Source organism: Acipenser ruthenus, chromosome 32 (genome assembly GCF_902713425.1).
Source record: "Acipenser ruthenus chromosome 32, fAciRut3.2 maternal haplotype, whole genome shotgun sequence".
Classification (NCBI taxonomy): domain Eukaryota; kingdom Metazoa; phylum Chordata; class Actinopteri; order Acipenseriformes; family Acipenseridae; genus Acipenser; species Acipenser ruthenus.
In genome coordinates this window covers 334759-362027 of record NC_081220.1, presented here as the reverse complement: position 1 = coordinate 362027, position 27269 = coordinate 334759, and the positions used below count along the sequence as shown (strand labels likewise).

At 39.7% G+C, this 27269-nt stretch overlaps 1 protein-coding gene across 1 annotated transcript; it reads left to right on the top strand.

Moving 5' to 3' along the window:
* Positions 1-303: 303 nt before the first annotated feature.
* Positions 304-27269, top strand: LOC117398360 (uncharacterized). Its single transcript, XM_059005926.1, has 4 exons — positions 304-377; positions 7869-7926; positions 19382-19447; positions 25935-27269. The coding sequence occupies exon 4, from the start codon at positions 25953-25955 to the stop codon at positions 27267-27269; it is 1317 nt and encodes a 438-aa protein (XP_058861909.1). The 5' UTR covers positions 304-377; positions 7869-7926; positions 19382-19447; positions 25935-25952.

Sequence of the window (27269 nt, the reverse complement as noted above, 5' to 3'; positions counted from 1 at the left end):
GGTGTGAGAAATAATATTCAATACTAAATGATGAAATCATCACACCAACTTATGTATGATGAGCAATTTAAAAAAGAATAAATTAATAATTTATAAGGAAGGTCATCTGGACAGTACAATAAGTACTCAAAATACTGTCTGACAACAGTATGTTTTCACAGCACTAATCATGTGTTTTATTTTTTTAACATCCCATTCAGTTTTATTAGTTACTTTAAGTTTCACTATCAGACATCATGGTTGCTGGAATGAAATGGGTTGCTTCAAAGTTAGGGCGTAACTTATAGCATGTGATCAAGGCATGCAGTATAAAGACAGACGGGACTGCTGCATCCCACAGTGTGCCAGTGTTCAAAGGAACAGCATTCAAAGGACTGGTAAGTGTGTTTTATTTTAAATAAACCTGAGGATAATGGCAACAACTAAAACATATAGGTGCATGTAAAATATTTAGCTGCGCTTAAAACCTGCAGTTATTTATTGTGCAGTATTTATGAACCTGTTTGTCTCTACATGCTTTTAAGTCTAAGCAAAGTACAAGAGAAGCTGTTAAACACGGCCAGGGCTTGTTTAAGTCTTGTTCTTCAGCTCTTTCAGGTACCAGGCACGAATGGGTATTAGAATTCAAGCCACGTTTACTAAATATTAATTTATTATTATCAACCAGTTACAAACACAGAAGGGGAAATGCAAGACTGTGGCAAAGTGGTTGCTGATTGTGTACAGGTGCAGAGGTGATGCAGTGCAGGAATAAACAGACAGAGATTTGTAATCCGGTATGGACAATAGTTGTTTTATTTTTGTTATAATCCAGGTCTGGTGACCAAATAATAAACTCCGGTTATACACAGCGATGTGTAAAACACGGAGAACAGTCTCAGGGATTGCAGCCCTAAACAATAAACACAGCATCTCTCCCACAATATACAACCACGGTCACCAGTCCTGGGTGCGTGCTGTAGTGCTCGTGGTGGGTGATACAGTTTAAGGAGTGACAAATAGTGCAGTGCTGTTCCGGGTTCAGTGCTGGCTCCTTGCGACAGCTCCGGAACGTGTTAGCTGTCTATAAACACACAAGTAACAATTATAGACAAACAAACAAACACTCACGATACTCTTAATACACAGTGCACGGGTCCTTCCGGGTCTATTTCAAAACCAAAACGAAGGAAAGATTTACAGTTCTCCGGCCCTCTTTATGTGATCATGCATGACTGCTTGGTAAACGATTACAGCTGACTCTATTGCCGGTGTCATGACAAATTTCGCCCCGCACCTCCACCCCTGAGTCATGTGACATATCAGCGTACGAGTCACGTGACGATTAGGTTTCGTGATGCAGAGAGGATAGGGTATAACATCTCTGTATTTTACTTACTGAGTTACGTTTGCTTTTTTATTTTCATTTACTCGTATTATATATTTTTTTATATTTGTCAATGTTTTTTGTATCATAAATGGTTGTATTTAATTTGATTGGTCTTCACGTGATTACATACGAGCTTTTGTAGTAAATATAAATTACATTAAATATTGTTTAATTACACACACACACACACACACACACACACACACACACACACACACACACATTATATATATATATATATATATATATATATATATATATATATAAAAAATATTATTTATTTCTTAGCAGACGCCCTTATCCAGGACGATTTACAGTCGTAAACAAAAATGCATTTCAAGAATCACAGTACAAGTATTAATACAATTAAGAGCAAGATAAAAATACAATGACTTCGGTTCTAGCAAGTATAACAAAATATGTTTCAATAACGGAGCAGATAACAGTGTCAGTGATAGTTACAGGATATAATTAAATACAAAATACTACAGATTAAATAACACTTGTGACAGATTACATTACTCTAAAGTACAGGAAATGCAGTAACATTATAATTAAAGAGATCTAACAGTGGAATTGTATTTCATATTATATGGCTGGTTTAAATTCTGTCATAAATACCTTTTGAAAAGTAAGACAAAAAGTAGAACCGCTTAAATGATCACGACTGTAACGCAAACGTTATATTAAAATTGTAACTTTTCAAATAAAAAATGCTTATAACAAACAATAAGTTAGAAGTATAGTCTGCTAATAATTTCTACACGTGTGTGTGTGTGTGTGTGTGTAGTCATGTTGATGTTTATAGTCTTTCTGTGCTTATATATGGATCACAATCAGGGAGTTGTCATGATTACACATGCAGTGCAGACAGAAGTATTGAAACCCTTAACTGAACAGATCATTCAAGACGCTTTTTATTAGCATTGAATTGTTGTCAAATGTGGTTAACATTAAGGTTGCGTATAAGCCTTTGTGTTAGATGACTTTGTATAGTTATTTCCTACACTGCTATAGCAGATGTTTCTTTAAATCCTTGGCTGTTATGGTGGATTTTTGCGAGCTGCTCGAACAATTCTTTATGCTATAGTCGTAATTTTCCTGGGACGTCCACTTCTTTACATCGTCTTCAAATCATTCTTGATTATTTGGTTTTTTGTATTACAATTTTTTTCTCCATAACGCTCTTTATCGATTCCCCTGCTGCTGTAGTAGTTACTGTAACAAGTGTTTTTCTCACATCTAGATCCAACTCCTTTGTTTTGACCATGCTGTGCTGAGTGCACAAACTACTTTGCTTCAGTTTCTGTGCGTGTTTTACAGCTAATGGTTTTTTTTTTTTTTATAATATTGCTAAATTGATAAGTAGTGGTTTCTAATTGATGAATAGTGTTAATAGTGACTAGCGCAATTAAGACTAACCTTAACTTACACAGACTTTAATTGAAAATGTACCAATAAGTTTGTGATCAACACATATTGTTATTTACTCCAAATAGATTAATATACAGTAGCTTCATTGTATATTGTGAGAAATATTAAGGGAATGTCAAAAATTAAAGGAATGAACAGGTTAAAAGATTTAATCTTTAGCATTATTCATGCATGGTCTTGCATTAAATCTGCAAACAAATTTCTCTTAGTTTAACCATTTAACTTGTCATAAAAAAATGAAGTAATACACCCTCATGGTATGTGTTGCCACTTCCTACAGTGTTTGTCAGATCATTCTCAAAGCAGGTCTGCAGATTGGTTGTTGTTTCTGATACTTAGATATAGGAAGTTCCTTTGTTATCAGTAATTCTGTATATGCATTTGTTAAGTATGAAGCCAAATTATATCATATGCTATAAAATAAGTATGTTTCTTCCAACCACTAAATATTGTCCCTGACTTTAGTGTGTATAATTCAGGCTCTTAACTAATGAATCATACAGGATGTCAGATTTGTGTAAATGCTAGAGTAGAAGTACAGTGGCTCTCAAAAGTTTTCACCCCCCTTGGACTTTTCCACATTTTATTGTGTTACAACATGGAATCAAAATTAATTTAATTAGGAGTTGTTGCCACTGATCAACACAAAAAAAGTCCATAATGTCAAAGTGAAAAATAAAATCTACAAATTGTTCTAAATTAATTACAAATATAAAACAGAAAATAATTGATTGCATAAGTATTCACCCCCTTTGCTATGACACACCTAAATAAGTTCTGGTGCAACCATTTGTCTTTAGAAGTCACATAATTAGTTGAATGGAGTCCACCTGTGTGCAATTAAGGTGTTTCACATGATTTCAGGTTAAATACACCTGTCTCTGGGAGGTCCCACAGTTGGTTAGTACATTTCCTAGCAGAAACTACGTCATGAAGACGAAGGAACGTTCAAACCAAATCCGGAATAAGGTTCTTCAAAAGCACCAATCAGGGGTAGAACATTTCCAAGGCACTGAATATCCCCCGGAGCACTGTAAAGTCCATTATTAAGAAATGGAGAGAATATGGCACAACTGTGAATCTGTCTAGAACAGGCCGACCTCAAAAACTGAGTATCCGAACGAGAAGGGCACTAGTCAGGGAGGCCACCAAGAGGCCTATGGCAACTCTAAAGGAGTTACAGTCTTCCACGGCTGAGCTGGGAGACACTGTGCATACAGCAACAATAGCCCGGGTGCTTCACAAAACTGGCCTTTATGGGAGAGTGGCAAAAAGAAAGCCATTGTTGAAAAAAACTCACATCAAATCTCGGCTAGAGTTTGCCAGAAGGCATGTGGGAGTCTCTGAGACCAAGTGGAAAAAGATTCTATGGTCTGATGACACCAAAATAAAGCTTTTTGGCCTCAACGCTAAGTGCTATGTTTGGCGCAAGTCTAACACCGCACACCATCCTCAGAATACCATCCCTACCGTGAAGCATGGTGGTGGCAGCATCATGCTATGGGGATGCTTCTCTGCGTCAGGGCCTGGAAAGCTCGTGAAGATAGAGGGCAAAATGGATGCAGCAAAGTACAGAGAAATCCTGGAGGAAAACCTGCTGAAGTTTGCAAGAGATCTGGGACTTGGGAGAGGATTCATCTTCCAGCAGCACAATGACCCCAAACATACAGCTAAAGCCACACTGGAGTGGCTTAAAATCAAAAACATCAATATCATGGAGTGGCCCAGTCAAAGCCCAGACCTCAATCCAATTGAGAATAAGTGGAAAGAGTTGAAAATTGCTGTTCACCAAAGGTCCCCATCTAACTTGACAGAGCTTGAGCAATTTTGCAAAGAAGAATGGGCAAAACTTGCAGTGTCCAGATGTGCAAAGCTGGTAGAGACTTATCCAAATAGACTCATGGCTGTAATTGCTGCCAAAGGTGCCTCTACCAAATATTGACTCAAGGGGGTGAATACTTATGCAATCAATTATTTTCTGTTTTGTATTTGTAATTAATTTAGAACAATTTGTAGATTGCATTTTTCACTTTGACATTATGGAATTTTTTCGTGTTGATCAGTGGCAAAAACAACCTAATTAAATCAATTTTGATTCCATGTTGTAACACAATAAAATCTGGAAAAGTCCAAGGGGGGTGAATAGTCAGAACCAGAAAGACATTCACAAAAAAGGCACAACATGTTGAAAAATGTAACAAACTTTATTTTCTGTATTCTTCACAATAAAACAAGTACATGATCAGATTGCGTATTTCCATTGTAAAGTGCTATCCAGGACTTAATGCGTAAGCAGTAGTGGAATTTTATATATTATATATATATATAATATATATATATATATATGCACTGTATATATATATATTATATATAATATACACACACTGTAGGTCAGCTTTGGTTGAAATTGAAGCATTATATGTACTGTCTGAAACATGTACATGTAAAATGAAGTTGTTTATTACTTCAGAATTACATCTACTGTACTTTTAAATCATGTTACACACACCTTATTTGGCACAATTTCACTTCAATACAGTGAATCAGCCCCTCCCCAGCTGGGTCACAATAACTACATTAAACAAGGTGGGTGTTGGAACTGACATCCAGTTTACTTTGGATATCTCTGCCCCGGAAATACTCAAGTCAGGCAATAATTCAGTAGCTCGGAAACTCCGAAGACTACCATACCAATTAAAAATGAAAGTGCAAAAGCAGCTGCAATATTTCTCCAAATAAAAAGGTCTTTGCACTGGCCATGGAACCATTTGCCACACCTCCCGCATTCCACCATCAACTCCAGTGCAATCCTGTCTGCTCTCCTGCATGTGCAGTAGACCTCCTCATTACAGCAATGTACCTCTGGGAGGGGGGTTCTCTCACAGCTCGGGAAAGGAGGAATCCAGCTACAAAACAAGAAATGTGCTTTTAATCATAACATAACTTACCTGGATCTCCACCCATGCAGAGTGTGAGGCTGTTTGCGATGGTAAACAGTCCACAGTCACTCCATCCCTGCTGCTGTACATGTGGCCACACGATCCGAACTGTCTTTCCACTGTACTGCAGCAGTGATATGACCTGGGAACGGAACTCATGTTTATTATTAATTCCCAAAGAGTCAAACACATTTAAAGTACCTTCCTCGCAGCGTATGTTACTTACCGTGACCCAGTGATTGCCAGACACATTGAGAATCTGTACAAATCCCTGAGCCAGTCAGCTGTGTCAGGCTGGTGACAGCATGCAAACCTCCCACCTGTGGGTACTGTCTACGTAGCAGAGCCTGGCTGTGGTCCATCATCTCATCACCCAGCCACATGTGTTGTCCCAACACAATGTTCTGGATGCTTCCAAGGTTCCCCAGCAGTAACGGTGGTGCTGGCTGTCCCCAATGAACCCCCATCATTATTTATTTCTTAGCTGTCGCCCTTATCCAGAGCGACTTACAATTGTTACAAGATATCATAGTATTATTATTATTATTTTTTTATATACAATTACCCATTTGTACAGCTGGGTTTTTACTGGAGCAATCTAGGTAAAGTACCTTGCTCAAGGGTACAGCAGCAGTGTCCCCACCGGGGATCGAACCCACGACCCTCCGGTCAAGAGTCCAGAGCCCTAACCTCAACTCCACACTGCTGCCCATCAGCACAGTGTTAACCGTCTGGCAAGCCACCTGTGTGGAATCATAAGATTTATTTATGGTTTACAAGTGAAATATTGTAAAACTTTCAAGTGCATATTATATTAATATAAACAGTACAAACGTATCGTTTCCAATGTCTACAACACTGTCACCATGAACCTGGTCATTTTTTACACTCCTACGTTATTCCGTTTTCTGGTACTAACATTTCTGCTATTAGTTATTTAAAAATTCCAAATACTATGTGTGTGTGTGTGTGTGTGTGTGTATATATAGAGAGATTTGTTTTATCTTTTAAACCTTTTCTTTCATTATATATATATATATATATATATATACACACACACACACGTTTATCATGTATTTAAATGTCTATGTATGTCAAATACAGGACGGCTTCAATAACTTATAATGTATTAATATTAATTTTTGATATGTCTCTTTTTTTACCTTTCAAAATGAATACCCCTCTTCTCTTATTTGATGGCTTTTTCAGGATTCTCACCTGTGCTGAGGTAGTGATATACTGCTCTCAAATTTGTACTGTAAAAACATAAATTATTTTATCACAATTGTGTGACGGGGGTGGGGAGGGGGGGGGGGTTTGGCAGGGGGGTTGAAATTTGCCATGACAGCGGCAGTTTATTTCTTAGCAGATTATCCAGGGCGACTTACAATTGTTACAAGATAGCACATTCTATATTATACAGCTATAACATTATGTATTTATTTATTTTTTACACAATTACCCATTTATACAGTTGGGTTTTTACTGGAGAAATCTAGGTAAAGTACCTTGCTCAAGGGTACAGGAGCAGTGTCCCCAACCAGGGATTGAACCCACAAGTATCCATTGAACCCACAGTCCAGAGCCCTAACCACTACTCCACACTGCTACCTTGTTTACCTTCCGGGTCAATACGTTCCTGCAACGGGGAGTCTTGCCTTTTTCCACGCTGACTCACTTCCAGACCCAGGGAATGAACTGTCAGGCCAACCTGTCCAAAGCCTTTTCCTTTCGCTACTTAGCGCCCTCACAGGTCGGGAGGGAGATTTACACCCAGAACTCCGTCACAAGGACATACAACATACAGCTGTATAACAACAGCAAAGTGGAAGCTGCTTTCCATTTCTTTCATTTTTAGTGTATTCTAGTTCCTGAAATCAATGAGCTGGCTTAAGAAATTGTAATGCATGAATAGCTAACTTGGATCTCCATGAACACAGCTCAGAGACTATCTTTCACATCCAGACACTCGTTTTATGAATACTTGCTAAATGAATTATATTTTAAATATTGTAACACATCGACCACAGTCATTCAAAATGTATAGCATCTAGGTATGAATAATGTAAAACTGTAGTTCCATTTTTTACCTGAATATATGTTCTTGCCTGTTTTCTTCTGGTCAGCATTTCCTTTCTACCACAATTCAACTGAACAGCAATCAACCAAAGACTCGTCTTTGAGGTAAGACACTGCCACCTGAAAGATCAAAAGATTTTATATATTATTACATTACATTAAGAGCATGAAATATATGTAGTTATAAAGTCAGCGTTTCATATAAATGTAATCAGAATGGATGGATCCCCTTGAATTGCTCACAGCTATTGGTACAGTATATACAGAATTGTACCTTTATTACAGTGATATATAAAAATAATTGAGAAGTGTAGCCGATGTGTTCGCATGGACCCCAATGGTCTGCTCTAGACGGCCTTCCATAGTGACATGACAGTCAGCATGTGTCACCTGCTTCAGTAGGGATGTATTTGACTAAGAATCCCTGATATTTTATGATAAAGCAGAGAAAGTTTAATCCGTTTTTATTCCTTAATTGGTTATTCTGTGATATGTATATTCTATATTTATAAAATGGAATGTTAGGATGCTGCATGCTGATTGGCTGCTGAGGGGTTTAAAACATTGCATAAATATAGCTTAATGCACGTTGGAACTTTTTTTCTGTCTAATTACAGTTCAATTTAATAAAGTATCAATACACAACGTATTAAACTCGCAACGGAGAGCCTGAGTATAAGAAGAACATTTACAAATGAGAGGAGGCCATTCGGCCCATCTTGCTGGTTTGGTTGTTAGTAGCTTATTAATCCCAGAATCTCATCAAGCAGCTTCTTGAAGGATCCCAGGGTGTCAGCTTCAACAACATTACTGGGGAGTTGGTTCCAGACCCTCACGATTTTCTGTGTAAAAAGGTGCCTCCTATTTTCTGTTCTAAATGCCCCTTTATCTAATCTCCATTTGTGACCCCTGCTCCTTGTTTCTTTTCTCAGGTCGAAAAAGTCCCCTGGGTCGACATTATCAATACCTTTTAAAATTCTGAATGCTTGAATCAGATCACCGCGTAGTCCTCTTTGTTCAAGACTGAATAGATTCAATGCTTTTAGCCTGTCTGTGTGGCGTGGCGTGGCGAGGTGGGGGGGGTTGCAACAGCAAGGTGCGTGTGCAATTGTAGACCGACTACGCCAGCACGGGAGTCACCCGTACAAACTGACTGATTAAACACCTTCACTGCCTCTAAGCATAGGTAGAATAACCCTACTATAGGCTTACACAGGTTCAAAGTTATCTCTGTAGGGGAGCCACACCACTAAGATCCACCACCAGCCAAAATAGGGATGCACAGACCAACCAATGAGGTTAAAGCGTTTTATTACAATTACTTATACAGTTAAAATAAGAAATAAAATAGGAGGGCTTTCACACTTAAAAAAAAAAAAAACATAGAAAGTTCACAGAGCTAGGTTAAAATTATTCAAATCTTTAGTGTCACCATCTGGGATACACAAGCAGCCAGGATGCACAGACACTTGCTTCCCACAATGTAGTACTGTCCTTAACTTTAAGTAGGCCAGTATAACCAATTTGTTCCCAACCCATACAAATGTTACACACCCCACTAAAACCCTGTATCTCCCAGCTCTAATTACCACACTTGCAAATTAAACGGGTCTTCCGAGTAGAATCAAATCTTGGGTCCAGTTAGCATTGGTAGAAATCTTAGTACTTGGTTTTAGTGGTTCAAGAGAAAGTTGGCGTCTGACACTCTGTATGCAGGTGGGAGAAGCTCGTAGCAACTGTAGAAAGAGCATATACAAGACCCAGGAGACCCGTAGTTAAATAGATAAATCTACCCGAACAATACAATGCGCCCGACTTGCTATCGAGCACAATAAAGAAAGAAAAAACAAACAATATCGTTAGACTAAACCAACATGTATACAAAGCAATATAAAAGCCACGGAGTAATATTAAATATATAAAAAGAGAAATATCGGAAGACACCACGACGCTAGTAATACATTTTAAAACTCTACTGGGCCCATAACATTTATTGTGAGCGAGAGTGAACCACCAAACGAGTAATATTCAAGACAATCCTAACACCCAGTGTATCTAGTACTAAGCGTATAAGAGCAACAATACGCAATACACTAGTTGAGTTAGAAATGAAAAGTACAGAGCAAACAAGTGATACTTAGCTCATTATGACAGAGGAAGTTTAAGCAGGCCTGCTCCTCAGTGCGCATTATCCAGTGCCCTGCTGAGCTCCGCTAACTCCACCCACACACTCTACCAACGTCCCTTTCTACCGGGGCTGTAGTTGTCCGCATTCAGTCCAAATTCTTTCTCCCCTCCGATGTTCTCGTCTGTACTCTGTTATTATCTCATTCTCTGTTATTGTCTGTTGTAATCTGTTGTTGTCTCGTTATCCCGATCTAGTTCCCTGTTTGGCTACCCTCCCGTTTTGTATTATGGTCTCGGTCTCGATTCCCTCTTTTTCTCTTTGCTCCTCCTTTCTCTCTCCTGCCGGTCCCTCTAATAGGGTCCTTAATAAGGTAGATAGCCTGCCTGCGTGCAGTACCTTACACTTTTCTCTGTTAAATGTCATTTGCCATGTGTCTGCCCAGTTTTGAATGCTGTCTAGATCATTTTGTATGACCTTTGCTGCTGCAACAGTGTTTGCCACTCCTCCTATTTTTGTGTCATCTGCAAATTTAACAAGTTTGCTTACTATACCACAATCTAAATAATTAATGCAGATTAGGAATAGCAGAGGACCTAATAGTGATCCCTGTGGTACACCACTGGTTACCTCACTCCATTTTGAGGTGTCTCCTCTAATCAGTACTTTCCGTTATCTACATGTTAACCACTCCCTAATCCATGTGTATGCATTTCCTTGAATGCCTACTACGTTCATTTTAAGAATTAATCTTTTATGCAGGACGTTGTCAAAAGTTTTCTGGAAATCTAAACAAACCATGTCGTATGCTTTGCAATTATCAATTTCCGATGTTGCATCCTCAAAAAAATCAAGCAGGTTAGTTAGACACGATCTCCCTTTCCTAAAACCATGCTGGCTGTCTCCCAGGATATTGTTACTATATAGGTAATTTTCCATTTTGGATCTTATTATAGTTTCCATAAGTTTACATATAATAGAAGTCAGGCTTATTGGTCTGTAGTTACCTGGTTCGGTTTTGTCTCCCTTTTTGTGGATCGGTATTACGTTTGCTATTTTCCAGTCTGTCGGTACAACCCCTGTGTCAAGAGACTGTTGCATGATCTTGGTTAGCGGTTTGTAAATAACTTCTTTCATTTCTTTGAGTACTATTGGGAGGATCTCATCCGGCCCAGGGGATTTGTTATTTTAAGAGCTCCTAATCCCTTTAAAACTTCTGCCTCTGTTATACTCAAGTTATTTAAAACTGGATAGGAACTGGTCGACATGTGGGGCATGTTGTTCTTATCCTCCTTTGTAAAAACTTGTGAAAAGTAATCATTTAATATATTTGCTGTTTTTGTTTTCTTCATCTGATTTTGCCATTTGTATCTCTTAGACATTTAACCTCCTCTTTGAATGTTCTCTTGCTGTTATAATATTGGAAAAACATTTTGGAATTGGTTTTAGCCCCCTTAGCAATGTTCATTTCTATCTCTCTCTTGGCCTTTCTAACTTCCTTTCTGACTTGTGTTTGCAGTTCCAAGGACTCTTTCTGTGTGCTTTGTTTTTGGCCCCTTTTAAGCGCTCTTTAAAAGGTGCCTTTTTTCACTGATTTTTTATTTTTTAAATTGATCTATTAAACCATTTTGGCCATTTTGTTTTAGATTTCGATTAGTCTACTTTTGGGATGTAATTGTTTTGCGCCTCTAGCACTACATTTTTAAAAAACAGCCATCCTTTTTCTGTGGATGTTTTCTCTATTTTACTCCAATCTACTTCTATTAGTCTCTGTTTCATACCTCCATAGTTTGCTTTTCTAAAATTGTAAACCTTAGCTTTAGTCATTACTTTTTGGGTTTTAAAAATCACTTCAAATGAAACCATGTTGTGGTCTGAGTTTGCCAATGGCTTTTTGACCTGTGTTTTAGTTATTCTGTCCATTATTTGAAGAGACTAAATCAAGGCATGCCTCCCTTTTTAGTCGCTGCCTTGACAAATTGCGTTAGGAAGCAGTCATTTGTCATTTCCGCCATTTCAATTTCGTCCATCATGCTCCCCACCGGGTTTTCCCATTTTATATGGGTAAAATCGAAATCCCCCATTAGTATGGCTTCTCCTTTGCTACACGCATTTCTAATGTCATTGTATAACAGATTATTTTGCTCGGCATCTGAATTTGCCTGTCTATAGCATGCTCCTATTATTATGCCCTTTGAATTTTTGTCCATTATTCTGACACATATTGATTCAGTGTTATTTTCATCATCCAGATTTAACACCTGGGCTTCAAGACTATTTCTTATGTATAGCGCTACCCCTCCACCTCTTCTGTCCTGCCTGTCTTTCCTATACAGTGTGTACCCACTAATATAAGTCTCCATTACCCTCAGACAACCAAGTTTCTGTAACACCTATCACATCGTTTTTTATTACTACTTTATTGTGCCTTATTACTTGTTTTTCTCAATCATTTTCGCTAAAAGCAGTATCTATCTATCTAAAAAAAACTTGCTCACAGAGCGAAAATAAAAGGTTTAAATAAAACAAATCACGAACACAAAATAATACAACTCAGGTCAGGCTGGGCAACTGCTATCACTGTTCCTGTATTTACGTTTAATTTTTAAGTATCTTGTTTTCTCTCTCTCTCTCGCTCTCTCCGCTCTCACTCCTAATACACCCACCGAGTGCAGAGAGCTGCAGGCTTTTATGGAGGTGACCATATCCCGATTAGCAACAAATTAATCACTTAATTAAACTCGGGAGATGGTCACCTTCTGCACGAGGTTTTTAAATTATTCCTGGCAGAGGACGAGCACCAATCTCGCTTTTGCCAGAACACGTTTAAAAAAAAAAAACAAAAAAAAACAAAGCAAAACAACAAAACCAGCAGCGCTTCGCCATCATATAAATATATAAATACAAAAACGAATAAATACAAAACAATAACTTGCACAGGGGCGGAGGGGGTACCCCGTTCTAAAAATAAATAAATACATTTACACAGCAGGGCTTTCTACCGCCCTGCTACAAGGCATAACATGTTTTTAAAGTACACGCTAGTGCTGTGTTCAACTTCATTTATTTGGTCGCCTTATGTTGGGGGGAAAAAACAATGTCAAATATATATGTAGCATCCCTGAGTGGTTTCGGGGTCTGTTTTGTGCTATAAATTATTATAAAAGTTCTCAAAGACACAGGAGAATGAATCCGGCTTACAGCTTTTATTTTTGTCCGTCAGACGGACTATTCTTCAAACTCAACACAATGAATGAAATTTAGTATTCAGACTCGCTTGCAACAGAGTAATAATAATAAAAAAATGGAAGTATTATATATATATATAATGTGTGTGTATCTTAAATGCAAGGGGAAAAGTGTGGAATAGCCTCCCCAAACGAGACTCGCACACCGCCTATGCTTTCTACCTTCACTACTGTTCTATCTTTTTCTCTTCTTTCTAATAACTTTCTGTTACATGAAATAAAATGATTACACTCAGACAATAAGCAGTTATACATGTGTAGCTCCATCTACTGGCCCAGGCAAATAATAATATTAGGACCTATGGATCAGCCTACTGCTGGCTCTCCTCAAGATCGGCACTCACATTAGATGCTAAATCACCTAATTCTGCAAATTGTTGCTCAATAACAGGAATAGCTACCACAGGATCAAGAATATCTGCCACAGGATGTGGAATATAATTTATTAACATTTCATTCGTACCATGATCACGATTCCCAAGTCGAAGTTGATGACGTTGGTCGAGAAAGGCCAGGACGACTAAACAAATCAGTTATTTGAAGACATTTTTGTGCTTCAGCTTCTAGAATCTTCTGCTTTTTTTCTCAAATTCTCGGCTCCAACTTTTCGTTTATTTGATTTATCCCTCTTTCTAGCAGAGAGTGCAAACCTACTAATTTTGACGTCTCTTTTTTTAATGTCAACCCATGATGACTCGGTAAGCAAACTAGTTAAATTTGCAGACAACACAAAAATAGGAGGAGTGGCAAACACTGTTGCAGCAGCAAAGGTCATTCAAAATGATCTAGACAGCATTCAGAACTGGGCAGACACATGGCAAATGACATTTAATAGAGAAAAGTGTAAAGTACTGCATGCAGGCAATAAAAATGTGCTTTATAAATATCATATGGGAGTGTGACAGGATGAATGATGTGGTGCAAAAGACTGCAAATGTCCAAACGTATTCTCCCCAAAACAAATAAATTAATAATCCGAACAAGAACAGAAATATTCACAAAAATAATCCAAACAGAAAAATACACACCAGCGATGGTAATCGCGGCAAAACAAAACAAGGTCCACGTTCCAAAAATAACAAACAAAAAGACACTCCTTGACCACAATCCTCCGTGCACAAAACTGTGCTCTCTCCAAAGGGGACTGTGATGCGTGCGCTGTGTTGTGTTGTGCTGTGCGATGAGGGGAGTGCTCTGGGGTTAGTGCTGGCTCTGTAGTGAACACGTAACGAAACAAACAAACATATACCAGCTCCGGCCAGTCAATTATTGTCTCAGCACAAGGGGAGATACTGACGTAGCTGCTTCCCCTTTGTACCCAGAAAACTCCTCCCTGCAATCAATGCATCGCCTGGTTTCTCCAATAGAGGGCTGCCCCGCAGCTGACTTCAATGGAGTCGTCCTGAGTACTTGCAACTACGCGCCCCTCCTAATATGGTTACCTTCCGGTTTCCACCTACCACTGAGGTGGCAGATCTAGGAGGCAGCTTACCTTCCGCTGTACACAGCGCCCTTTCTAATCGGGAGGGAGATTTACAGCATCGATCCTTTCTCTCTCTATCACATATCTCACCCCTCAGAGTGATGCCGAACGAACACTCGGCCAACTCTACATTCCCCAATGGTCCCCCCTCCCTTGAAAATAAATCTGCATTTTGATGCTCCTTACCCCCACGATGTTTCACTGTATAGTGGAAGGGTTGTAGCGCCAGATTCCAACGAGTTATCCGAGCGTTATTGTCCTTCATCATATGTAACCACCTTAAAGGAGCATGATCAGTGATGAGAGAGAAAGAATGCCCCAACAAGTAATAGCAAAAAGCGTGAGTAGCCCATTTGATGGCTAAACACTCCTTCTCAATGACGGAGTAGTTAATCTCCCTAGGAGCCATTTTTTTGCTCAAATAAATAACAGGGTGTTCTACCCCTTCAACTTGTTGGGACAGGACCGCCCCCAGACCAATGTGGGAGGCATCGGTCTGCAGGATGAACTCTTTGCTGAAATCTTGTGAAATCAGAGCGGGAGCTTGACAGAGTCGCTTCTTGATCAAATCAAATGCCTCCTGACACTGCCCTGTCCATTTAACTATTTTTGGAGCAGCCTTTCGGGTGATATCTACCAGGGGGTTAACTATGGTGGCATACTCGGGGATAAATCGGCGGTAATAGCCAGCTAACCCCAGTAGTGATCTCACCTGTGACTTGGTTCTCGGGATCGCCGTCTCCACCAGCGCCTGGACTTTGGAGGCGATCGGCCTCACCCGGCCATTACCCATAATGTAGCCAAGATATTGGGTCTCCTGTTTGCCAAATGCACACTTGCCCAGCTTGGCTGTTAGCCCTGCCTCCCTCAGACTGGAGGACGGCTGAAATGCTAACAATATGCTCCTTCCAGGTGGAGCTAAAAATCACCACATCATCAATGTACGCGGCGGCATACTGATGATGGGGAGCTAAGACCTGGTCCATCAGTCTCTGAAAGGTGGCGGGAGCTCCATGCAACCCAAAGGGCATGGTCCGGAAATGGAACAATCCATCTCGGGTAGAGAAAGCAGTTTTCTCTTTCGAGCTCTGAGTCAGTGGAATCTGCCAGTATTCCTTTGTCAGGTCCAAGGTCTAAATCAACCGTGCCTTACCCAGTCGGTCGAGGAGCTCATCCACCCGGGGCATTGGATATGCATCGAACTTAGAGATGGCATTAACCCTTTGCAGTCCTATGTCGGACCTGGTCCGACACTGCAATTTTCCCTTTCTGGTCCAATGTCAGACCCTGTCCGACATCATCAAAAAGACGCAAAAAGCAGGTCTCTAGCCGTTTTTTCTCAGGAAAAAGCTGAAAAAACCATTCAATGGCTGAGTGAGATCGATAGGAGCTAAAAGAAGCCGAAAAAGGGGCGTATCTCATGAATACAGATAGCCCGGCATCACATAGATAACACGGACAAAAACAAACAAGACAGCTGCTTCTGCTTCCAGTGCACAAAGAATATCACAGACATTTGCAGAGCTTTTTTTCGATGTTATAGTAATAAAATAATGACTTGGATCGCATTATTGAGGAGTTTGATGATAAAATGAATGATCAGGAGATGATTTATCTTTATGCACTACTATCAAGAGGTATGTGGAAAAAAAAACAGCGAACGAGGGGTGGGGCGGGGCTGGAGATGCAGTACTGTGTGTCCTGTTGATATGTGGTGCCTTTTAAACCTGTTTTACTGTGAAAAAAAATACTTTTAAACAGCGCTTCTAAAATGAACTGCGCGTGTGAAAATAAATTGGACCTGACGCGCCTGACACACGCTGAATAAATGGACCGCTAAGGGTTAACCTTTCGAAAGTCCTTCTTACCCACCATCACGATAGGACTGCACCACTTGCAACCCGGTCGAACTCTGAGGCACCTCTCTCACTGCAAACATTAGGTAAGGGAGGAGTTAAGCCCAATGTTTTTGCTCTTGGTTGACAAACCACTTCAGCATCTGTTTCAAGGTCTGATTAAAACATTCCACCAAACCGTCCGTCTGCGGGTGATAAACGGAGGTTCGGATCGACTTAATTTGCATCAGTTTGTATAATTCTTTCAAACATTGCGACATGAAGTTCATTCTGTGATCAGTGAGGATTTCTTTTCGAATCCCTACTCTCGATATAATATTCACTAACTCTTTAGCAAAGGCTGCGGCACTAGTGGATCTCAATGGTACTGCCTCTGGATATCTGGTCGCGTAGTCCACCACTACCAACATGTGCGTATATCCAGAGTCAGACTGGCTCAATGGACCAATATGTCCATAGCAATGCGCTCAAAGGGAACTGAGATTAGGGGCAGTGGGACCAGCGGGGCCAGGCGAACCTGCCCCGGTGCTACTTGCTGGCATTCCGGGCATTCCGCTACATATCGCGCCACCTCACCAAAAACTTCCATCCAATAAAATCAAGCCAATATTCGTTCCCGAGTCTTATCGATACCTAAATGGCCTGAACATGGGACATCATGAGCAAACCGCATGATCTCATGTCGAAAAGACTGGGGAACGAGTAATTGTGTTAGAATCGGACTCTATACAGTAAGTGCCCGACAATAATGTGGTGGGGATATGTAAGCGGCCGGCTATCCTCTACATCCTTCCCCTCGATAGACCGAACCTGCCCCCAGATGTGTGCCAGCGAAGGATCGTTCTTTTGCTCCAACGCTAGGTCCACATCTCGGTCCCAGAATTTCAGGATATCGAGCGGAGCTAAAGTAGCTTCAGCACTGGGGGCCTCTGTAACCTGCCCCCGCAGGTCACACTGGGTCCCAACCCCCTTTCCCTTACATTTGACTGATCCTGATGCTTCCCCCACCAAACCCCAGCCTTGTTTCATTAATGTTCCTTCCCATTTTTCAACCCTTCGCTCTTTTTTAGTTTTTTTTAGGGCGAAATCGAGAGTGGAACAAATCGGTGTGCAGCAGAAAGATATTCCCAATAGTTTCCCCCGCTGCTCCCATGGTCTTACCGGAGACTGGCTTTACCGTTTTATTAATCATGCTGTCAAAATGCGGCCAGTCTCGACCTAAAATAACTGGATATGGCAGCTTCTCCGCCACAGTCACGATTACACGGCGGGCATGACATCCAACTGTCAAATCTAATTTAGTGAGGGGGTAGTCCTTGTTATCCCCATGAATACAGGAAATGACCATGACCCCTCGTGACCACCAAGGTACCCCCTTCAATAGAGCTCGCCTAATCAAAGAAGGAATCTATGAAAAAAGACCTAGGAGTTTATGTTGACTCAGAAATGTCTTCATCTAGACAATGTGGGGAAGCTATAAAAAAGGCCAACAAGATGCTCGGATATATTGTGAGAAGTGTTGAATTTAAATCAAGGGAAGAAATGTTAAAATTGTACAATGCATTAGTAAGACCTCATCTAGAATATTGTGTTCAGTTCTGGTCACCTCGTTACAAAAAGGATATTGCTGCTCTAGAAAGAGTGCAAAGAAGAGTGACCAGAATTACCCCGGGTTTAAAAGGCATGTCGTATGCAGACAGGCTAAAAGAATTGAATCTATTCAGTCTTGAACAAAGAATATTACGCGGTGATCTGATTCAAGTATTCAAAATCCTAACTCCCCAGTAATGTTGTTGAAGCTGACACCCTGGGATCCTCATGAAGCTGCTTGATGAGATTCTGGATCAATAAGCTACTAACAACCAAACGAGCAAGATGGGCTGAATGGCCTCCTATCGTTTGTAAACTTTCTTATGTTCTAACATTCTGCACTGATTGGTTCAGAATTTATTTGAATTCTTAATGTAGTAAGTCATTTGAAGTGTTTTCTATTTAATTAATCTACACGTACACAATAGCGAAAGCAAAAAAAAAAAGAGGTTCAATTTCCTCATGATCACCGTCCTATTAACGCACCTGCCCCTGTGGCATTTGCCACAGCCGCCAGATGACCAGTCGGGGTCTGTTTACGAGTCATAAACCTTTACTTTCAGTAAGCTTACAACTGCTTCCATACAAATCCTCTTTCTATGGCTTAGCCTTGATGCAAGGGCTAGGAGTAACCTTATTTAGTGGACTGCATAAGAAAACAGATTTTAAAGCTTTGGTCTCTGCACTTTAAAATATTGTCTATTCACACTTATCAGCCCTAGAAACATCTTGTACTAAGAAAAAAAAAAATCATGTACTAAGAAAATCACATTTCTCATAAAAATATTTCTACACAAAGACTTGTTTCTTGTCATGAGAAATTACTGCTGTAATTAAGTTCAGTTTCTCACACCAAGAAAGATAAAGATGTTCCTCTTGTGTAAATATGTGCCGTGTCTAAAAACATTGAATGCAAAAAACTTAAAATATTTGTATATAATGTGTTTTTTTTTTTTTAAATGTTTTTAGAAGTCCTTCACAAATAGGCTATTTGCTTATACTTGTCATGCTACAATAGTTACAAAATGTAACGTTAAATAGCATAGGTGTTTAATGTATAACATTCACACAGCTGGGTTATCGTATCTGTGCGCGTGTACCTGTATGTTCCATTCAGAATGTAATGCTTCGGTAACATTTAACACCAGAACTACTGAAGGACCCTCGTATTAAAATAGTGCACGTGACCCCCGCTCAGGTTGCAATTACATTATGAAAAAAGAAAGAAATAAGCAAACTAAATCTCTTTTTTTTTTAGTACAGAAATACAATAACCCCCGGTGTGTTTCGCAATTGAACCAGCAGAGCCGGCATTCAAGCGAAGGTACAGTGTTTGAGTGACTTTATTTAATTACATTCTGATAGAAACTTCTTAAACTGTTGGCCTTTTATGTGAAACTTGCTTATGCTGGAATGGTAAATTACATTATTTGAGATTCGTGTGCATTATTATTATCATCACTTTAATACGATTTTGTGTGCAAAAAATCATAAACACACTTCTTAATACAATTTTAATTTATTCTACAAAGTTTCAGAATCTGTTTCTACAAGTGCAGAAACGAAATGAATGCTTTTAGCAGAACCACGTTTGTATAGGTAGGCTATTCTAGTTAGGTGGCCGGTGTGGTACTCCCTCCTTTCTCCTTTAAGCTCCTTCCCTGTCCTGTCTCTCTGACTCTGAAGCTAACAGGTTTTAACCCTTTCCTGTTTACCACTTTCAAAGTGATTGGTTTCCATAGTAATATCAGGCCAGCATTCTTTATTCAAGGTATTTCCGACTTTGTTTTAGACAACACTATTTCCTTATAAGGAAAGGTACGTCACATCTCCTATGTGCTTTTTTGCAACCTCTAGGTCTATAAGCTACATACACACAGAAATGAAAGATTTATGAATATCTCAACATTATTATTATTCCTTAGTGCAGTTATTACAATTTTATACAAGCAGATCATACAATTATACAAAAAACAAAACACCTACTGTTTTTTAAATTGAAAAAAATGAAGTGTTTTACAAGGAAAATACAATAAAATATTTTGTTAGAAAAAAAAGTATATAAATGCAGGGTTGGCGATTTTTTTTTTTTTTATTTAAATCATTTTTTTATCCATTTAATTTATTTTTGTTTTCTCTAATTATGGAACATTTTTATGAGTAGATTATGTTCTTATGGTGTTGCAAATGATTAGTTACAAACCAAAAATAACTCAGAATCTAACTGAATACATCCTCTATATTGGTGGTTCTCAACCCTTGACCTTTGCCTTCTAAAAAAGCTTTCTGGAGTTTCGTCACTGCTACTATTACACTGTTTACATAATTACTGCATCACCCATTGTCACATTAAACGCATTCTAATGCGCATAACAGTGAAAATCCCCTTTCACACCGAGCTAGGTATCCCATCAGCACGGTCTTGCCTTTTACACTCAAAGATCCTTTATAAGTTTTTCAGAAGTTTCATGTTTTCAGGGATGCACGCATGTACAGTTGCAGACATAAGTATTGACACCCTGTATCTGAAACAAGATAATAAATGTGTAATAAGTATTTAGTGTTAAAAACAAACATCGTCAATCTCTGTGGTGGCTGTGTGGTTGGGGCTGAGAGAAGTTTAAGGGTCTACCCTAATATTCCCCCTAAAATAGGTAGTAAAATAAATCAATGATTTAAAAAATCAAGTGATTTAAATAGCGAATTAAATCAGTGATTTAACCTTATTAATAATAATAATAAATAATAATAATAATTAATAATAAAAAACATTGTTTTTAAAATTGTACTGTACAATAGTAAATCATTTTACTATTGTAAATTAAATGAAGACATGTATTAATTAATAAGTTTGTATAAAGAAGTGATTTGGAGAAAACATGTGCACAACAGGCAGTTCTCCACACTGTAAGAAGTAAAGGCTCCAGTAAGAACCTATCAGGGTTCATGGAGCTGCCACTGTGGAAAACCTTTTTACATGGGTTCTATCTTTTCTATTGTAGACTTTTGTTTTTGTCATGTAAGCTATGAAAATTGCAGTTTACAAAACAATATTATAAACCACAATTTACAAACTGACTTGATCTGAAGGGTTCTAAAATTAGCCCTTTGCTAAAGACTGAGGAATTATTATTATTTATTTCTTAGCAGACGCCCTTATCTAGGGTGACTTACAGTCATAAACAAAAACACATTTCAAGAATCACAGTACAAGTATACAATTCCTCTAATACAATTGAGAGGAAGATAAAATACAATGACTTCAGTTCTAGCAAGTACAAGTATGACAAAATATGATTCAATAATGGAGCAGATAACAGTGTCAGTGATAGTTACATCAGGGTATAATTATTATTATTATTTATTTCTTAGCAGACACCCTTATCCAGGGTGACTTACAATTGTTACAAGATATCACATTATACATTATTTCACATACAATTACCCATTTTTACAGTTGGGTTTTTACTGGAGCAATCTAGGTAAAGTACCTTGCTCAAGGGTACAACAGCAGTGTCCCCCACTGGGGATTGAACCCACAACCCTCTGGTCAAGAGTCCAGAGCCCTAACCACTACTCCACACTGCTGCCCCATAAATTAAATACAAAATACTACAGATTAAATAACACTTGACAGATCACAGTACTCTAAAGTACAGGATTAGATGCAGTAAAATAGGGAGCAGATAAGAGCAAGTAAACCAGATTAAAGAAGAGTAATAAGTGTCCAGAGGGAGAAGAGGAGTTCTACAGGTGCTGTCTGAAGAGGTGAGTCTTGAGGAGGCGCCGGAATGTGGTCAGCGACTGGGCAGTCCTGACATCTGTAGGAAGGTCATTCCACCACTGCGGGGCGAGGGCGGAGAAGCATAGAAATGGTATGAGAAACCATAGGCTGCGATGAGGGGGCCCAGGGAGCGGGTGTAGAGAGAGAACAGGAGAAGACCTAAGACTGAACCTTGGGGGACTCCTGTTGAGAGAGGGCGAGGTGTGGAGGTTGCTCCACGCCAGGTTACCTGGTAAGTGCGGTTGAAGAGGTAGGAGGAGAACCAGGCCAGAGAAGTGCCAGAGATTCCTAGGTCAGCGAGAGAGGATAGTAGAATAGAGTGATCGACAGTGTCAAAGGCAGCAGAGAGATTGAGGAGAATTAGGACAGAGGAGAGAGAGGCAGCATGGGCAGAGTTTAGTGAGTTAGTGACAGACAGGAGGGTGGTTTCAGTGGAGTGAGCAGAGCGGAAGCCAGATTGGAGAGAGTCGAGCAGAGAGTGGTTGGACAGGAAATCAGAGAGCTGGCGGTGTTCTCATGGGTTTTGGAGAGGAAGGGTAGGAGTGAGACAGTACAGTAGCTCTGGAGGGAGGTGGGGTCGAGGGTAGGTTTTTTGAGGAGGGGAGTGATAGAGGCTTGTTTGAAGGCAGATGGAAAGAGACCAGAAAGGAGAGAGGTGTTGAGAAGGGAGGAGATGAAGGGAAGTAGAGCAGCAGCTTGAAAGAGGTGAGTGGAGAGGGAATGAGAGATTCCCAAACAAACCCTTACTGAGAAAAAAAAAATCAGCAATATAACCCTATGGTTTCCACTTTTTAGAGCGCACTCCCAAACCACACCTAAATATATTATGTACTTCTGTGCATATCCCCACTCTCTGTTGATTGATTTCAAGGGAGTCAGCAGTGGGGAGATTTTTTTTTTGTGAACAATTTTTTATTGTTTTAACAATAGCATAATAACAAAACATAGCCACAACTGTAAAAAAAAAAAAATGAAAAACACACAGTAAGAAACGAAAAAATAAAATAAAATAAATGACAACAAAAATAAATATACAATTGCATACAGACATACAGAAATTAATACAATATACCATAAAGCAGTGTGTAGAGCAATTTCCTAATGGGAAACCCCGTTGAGAATGTGCTCAGCTATGACATCAGCTGCCATTGACCATGAATTCAGAGTAGCCGAACTGGCTAAATGTAGCATTGCCGGATCTTGGATCTTTATTATAAAATAAATCTCATGAAAAAAATATAACCAAAACGTTGAGAAGACAAATATCAGGCTCTACCCATGCCCTCAAGATCACCTTCTTGGCTGCAGTCAATTCCATATGCTGACAATTGATAGGGGGTCTGTTTTATAAAGAATAAAATATTTGTAAAGCACAGAGACCAAGCCTGTATTTGGGTATAACGAAGGAAAGAACTGTGCCAGAGGGTGATTGAGCAAAGTCGAGTTCCACGGGACACCATAAGCCTTGAGGGATGAGCGGAGCCTGAGATACAGACAGTATGAAAAGCCAGGGAGTGAACACGTTTTCTGAAGGTCCTGAAATGTGCGTAAGCCAGAATCATTGAAAATGTCATCTAAAACACGAATATTTTTCTTGGCCCAGAGAGGATAGACAAAGGGTTGATTACCTGTTAGCAGAAATACGTTGTTCCAAATCGGGGAAAGTTTATGTAGTTTAGTATTCATTCCGAAGAATCTATTAACCCTTCTCCATATCTCTAGCGTGTTAGTAATAATAGTTCCCATACGTAGAGAGACATAACACTGCTTAAGGCCACTGAATGCGAGATCTTGGAGTCTAATTGGTTTTGCTATGTTTGCTCAATAGGGAACCAAGAAGCTGCAAATTCAGGATCAAGCCAGGCTTGTAAAGATCTAAGTTGGAAAGCCCAATAATAAAATTTAAAATTTGGTAATGCCAACCCGCCTAGTGCTTTCGGACGATGCAAGGTAGCCAGCCTGATTCTAGGACGCTTGCTGTTCCAAATAAATTTAGAGCATGTTGAGTTAGTATCTTCAATGTATCCAGGAGGAAGAGGCAAGGGCAACATGGAAAACAAAAATGTTATACGAGGGTGAATATTCATCTTTATCACCGATATTCTGCCATGTAAAGTAAGACGTAGTGGAGCCCATCTATTTAAATCAGCTTTAATTTTATTCAGAGCCTTTGAAAAATTCTTTGCAAATTGTTTGAAATTTTGTATACATTTTGATACCTAGATAAGTAAAGCTTGAAGTGTGAAGCTGTAGAGGAATTTGTAACTGTAATGTAGTTACGTTGGCCACTGGGTTTAAAGGCATTAGCACTGATTTAGACCAATTGATTTTATAGCCAGAAAGAGTACCAAAAAAGTCAAACAATTCCAGAGCACAGGGAATTGAGCTGGAAATATCCGAAATAAATAACAATATATCATCAGCATACAGGGAGATGTGGTGATTGGAGCCCATTACTTCAATGGGAGCAATATTACTGCACTGCCTGACAGGGGTTCTAGAGAAAGAGTGAAAAGCAGAGGGGAAAGGGGACACCCTTGCCTAGTATCTCTGCCCAGAATGAACTGAGAAGACCTAGCCAACAGTACACAGGCAGGGATTATTATACAGAGTACGAATAAAATCAATAAATGAGCGGCCAAAACCAAAGCGATCTAGTACTGCCCACAGATAGTTCCATTCAACCCTGTCAAAAGCCTTCTCTGCGTCCAGGGAAAGGACCGCACAGGACACTTGTTGTTGAGAAGCCATTTCAATGACATGCAAAAGACGATGTACATTGTCAGAAGCTAGCCGGCCCTTCATAAAACCTGTCTGGTCCTGATGAATTAACTCAGCAATGCAGGATTCTAAGCGCTTAGTTAACACTTTGGCATATAATTTCATGTCAGAATTCAAAAAGGGTCTATAACTAGCACATTCAAGCAGATCTTTCCCTTTTTTAAGAAGGAGCGATATTAAAGCAGATTTCTGGTCCCTGTGAAAAGTTCCAGTCTGAACCGAGTAAAGCAATGGGGAGACTGAGGGAAGTCAAGAGCAAGATGCTTCAGTGCTGTGCAAAAGGGGGTTATTTTGATTGATTTGCACCCTTAGCCTCAGTTTTTATGTGGTGTTTGAACTTAAAAAGTACTTACTCAGGATGCGCCCTATAGCCCGGAGGTCGCTGGTTCGAATCCGGGCTATGCCATCTCCAGCTGTGGCCAGGGGCTCCCAGGGGGGCGGTGCACAACTCGCCAAGCACCACCCGGGCAGTGAGGGTAATCCCTGTCTTGCCGTGCACCAGCGACTCCTCTGGGTGGCCTGGCGCCTGTGAGCCAGCTGTTCTGTCACAGGATCTTCCGTAGTCCTCAGACACGATGGGTCTGGTTGGCTTCACTATTGGCTTGCAGTGTGAAAGAAAACAGGCGACCTGACAGCACACGTTTCTGAGAACGCTTGAGTGCGCTTGTGCTCGCCTCTCCCGAATAACTGTGGGGGTTGCAGGGGGAAACAGGGTCTTAAAAACAATTGGATATTCAAAACAGGAGAAAATGGGGATAACATAATTGGCATTTCCAAAAGAAAAGTATTAGAGAACAGCTTAAAAATCCAGTGCAGATTCAACTCTATCCCATCCACAGCGCTGTGTTAAATGTAATAGAAATGTTCTGAAATACATTGTGTCCTAAACTGTTCTACAGTAATAAAATGTTAGCGCTAATCATGATTACTCATAATTATAATTTAGAATTTATTGATTTACATTTTCAAAGTTACCTTTACCTACATCTTTGAGATTTATAACAAATGCTATTTTTTTATTTATTTTATGTCAAATATCTGGCACTTGGTATTTTTCAACAGATATACAGGATAAATAATTCTTGTAAAAGGAAAATTATTCCTAATTTGAGCAAAAAATGTTAATGTTTTTTTTTTTTTTTGATACTTGCACAACTGGAAATTACTACTTGAGATGGATTTTTATTGCAGAACTTGCAGTTCTTTACTTGTGGGGTTTATACTAAATAGATCTGTTCTATTACAGAAATAAAAACTTCAAAAAATGGATATTACAGTGAAAAATGCCGTTCTGAAGATTTGCAAGGCTGAAGCCGTGAGGAAAGAAACTGAATTGCTGATGAAACCTTACGCTAACTGGGAAGAATACCTGATGCCCGGCCCACTCTCTATAGCTATTTTAGGAGAGCTTGTCTTTATTTCTTCCAATACAGATTTCTCTATAAATAAAAATCCACCAAAGGATGGGTTCAAGTACATCAAATACCCCAATTCGTTCCGAGCCTCTCTCATGCAGGTCACCAATTCAGGGTGGATCGCCTTCAATGAGGCCCACAAGAACATGGACCAAATCCGACTCCACTCCAACAATGTACCAAGCTACATGAAAATGACAGTGAAGACACTTCTTCAAGACAACATTCAAATCGTCCAGGCATTACTCCCAGATCAACTTAAAAACATAAGAACAATCGCCGATGAGTGCACGAGGCTTGCAGAGTCAACAGAGAAGAAATTCACTGATGTTATTCTTCTCATCCAGGAATTGCTAGAGGCCTGTTTGAACTCAAAGCAGTGTTACGAAGAAGACGTCAAGGAGGTCCAGTTGAAATTGGAGGAAGCAAAGTTGAAGAAAGAGTCAGCAGAGAAAGCCAAAGCAATGGCAGAAATTTATTTTGGTAAGATGGACAAGCAACTGGATGAAGTTCATAAACAGTTCACATCAGCAATGGAGTCCATGCCCAGTGGCTGGGAAATGTTTGGCATGGCCATGCTGGAAGGATTGGCAAATAGCGTGTCTGGTTTTTTGGCAGCATCTTCACTACCTTCCAAAATTGTGTCTTTAGTAAAAGATTTTACTGGACAGAATCCAGCAGATTCTAACCCCTTTGCAGCAAACAACGTTTATTCCAAATCAGGGCAACTCCTGATACTGGCAGAGCAGATCAACAGCTTTGTGGACAAAGACAAGATCAAATGGAGTGAAGTCTATGACCAAAAGACAAGCTCTGCAAAATCATCCTGTTTGAAGAAGCAATTCCAAAACATTGAAAGTTCACTTAAAAGTGAAGAAAACTGCCAGGCTAAAGAGAAGTCAGTAGACGTTTGTAAGGATGCCATGTCTATCTGTGACCTCTTGACAGAATTTGCACCCAAAATAGGCTGTAAACCAGAACAGGAGAAGGATCTCATTACCAAGATCCAGAACCTGAAAGCACAGACTGAGCAGCTCGACTCCGAGAGCAAGGCTTTCACAAATTCTTCAAGCTTTTCTGCCACTCTGCCACAAATGGCCCAGAAAACACAAAGTGGAGGCCATACAAGTGTCACCCGAATGGTAACTGACAACATCCTTTTTTAG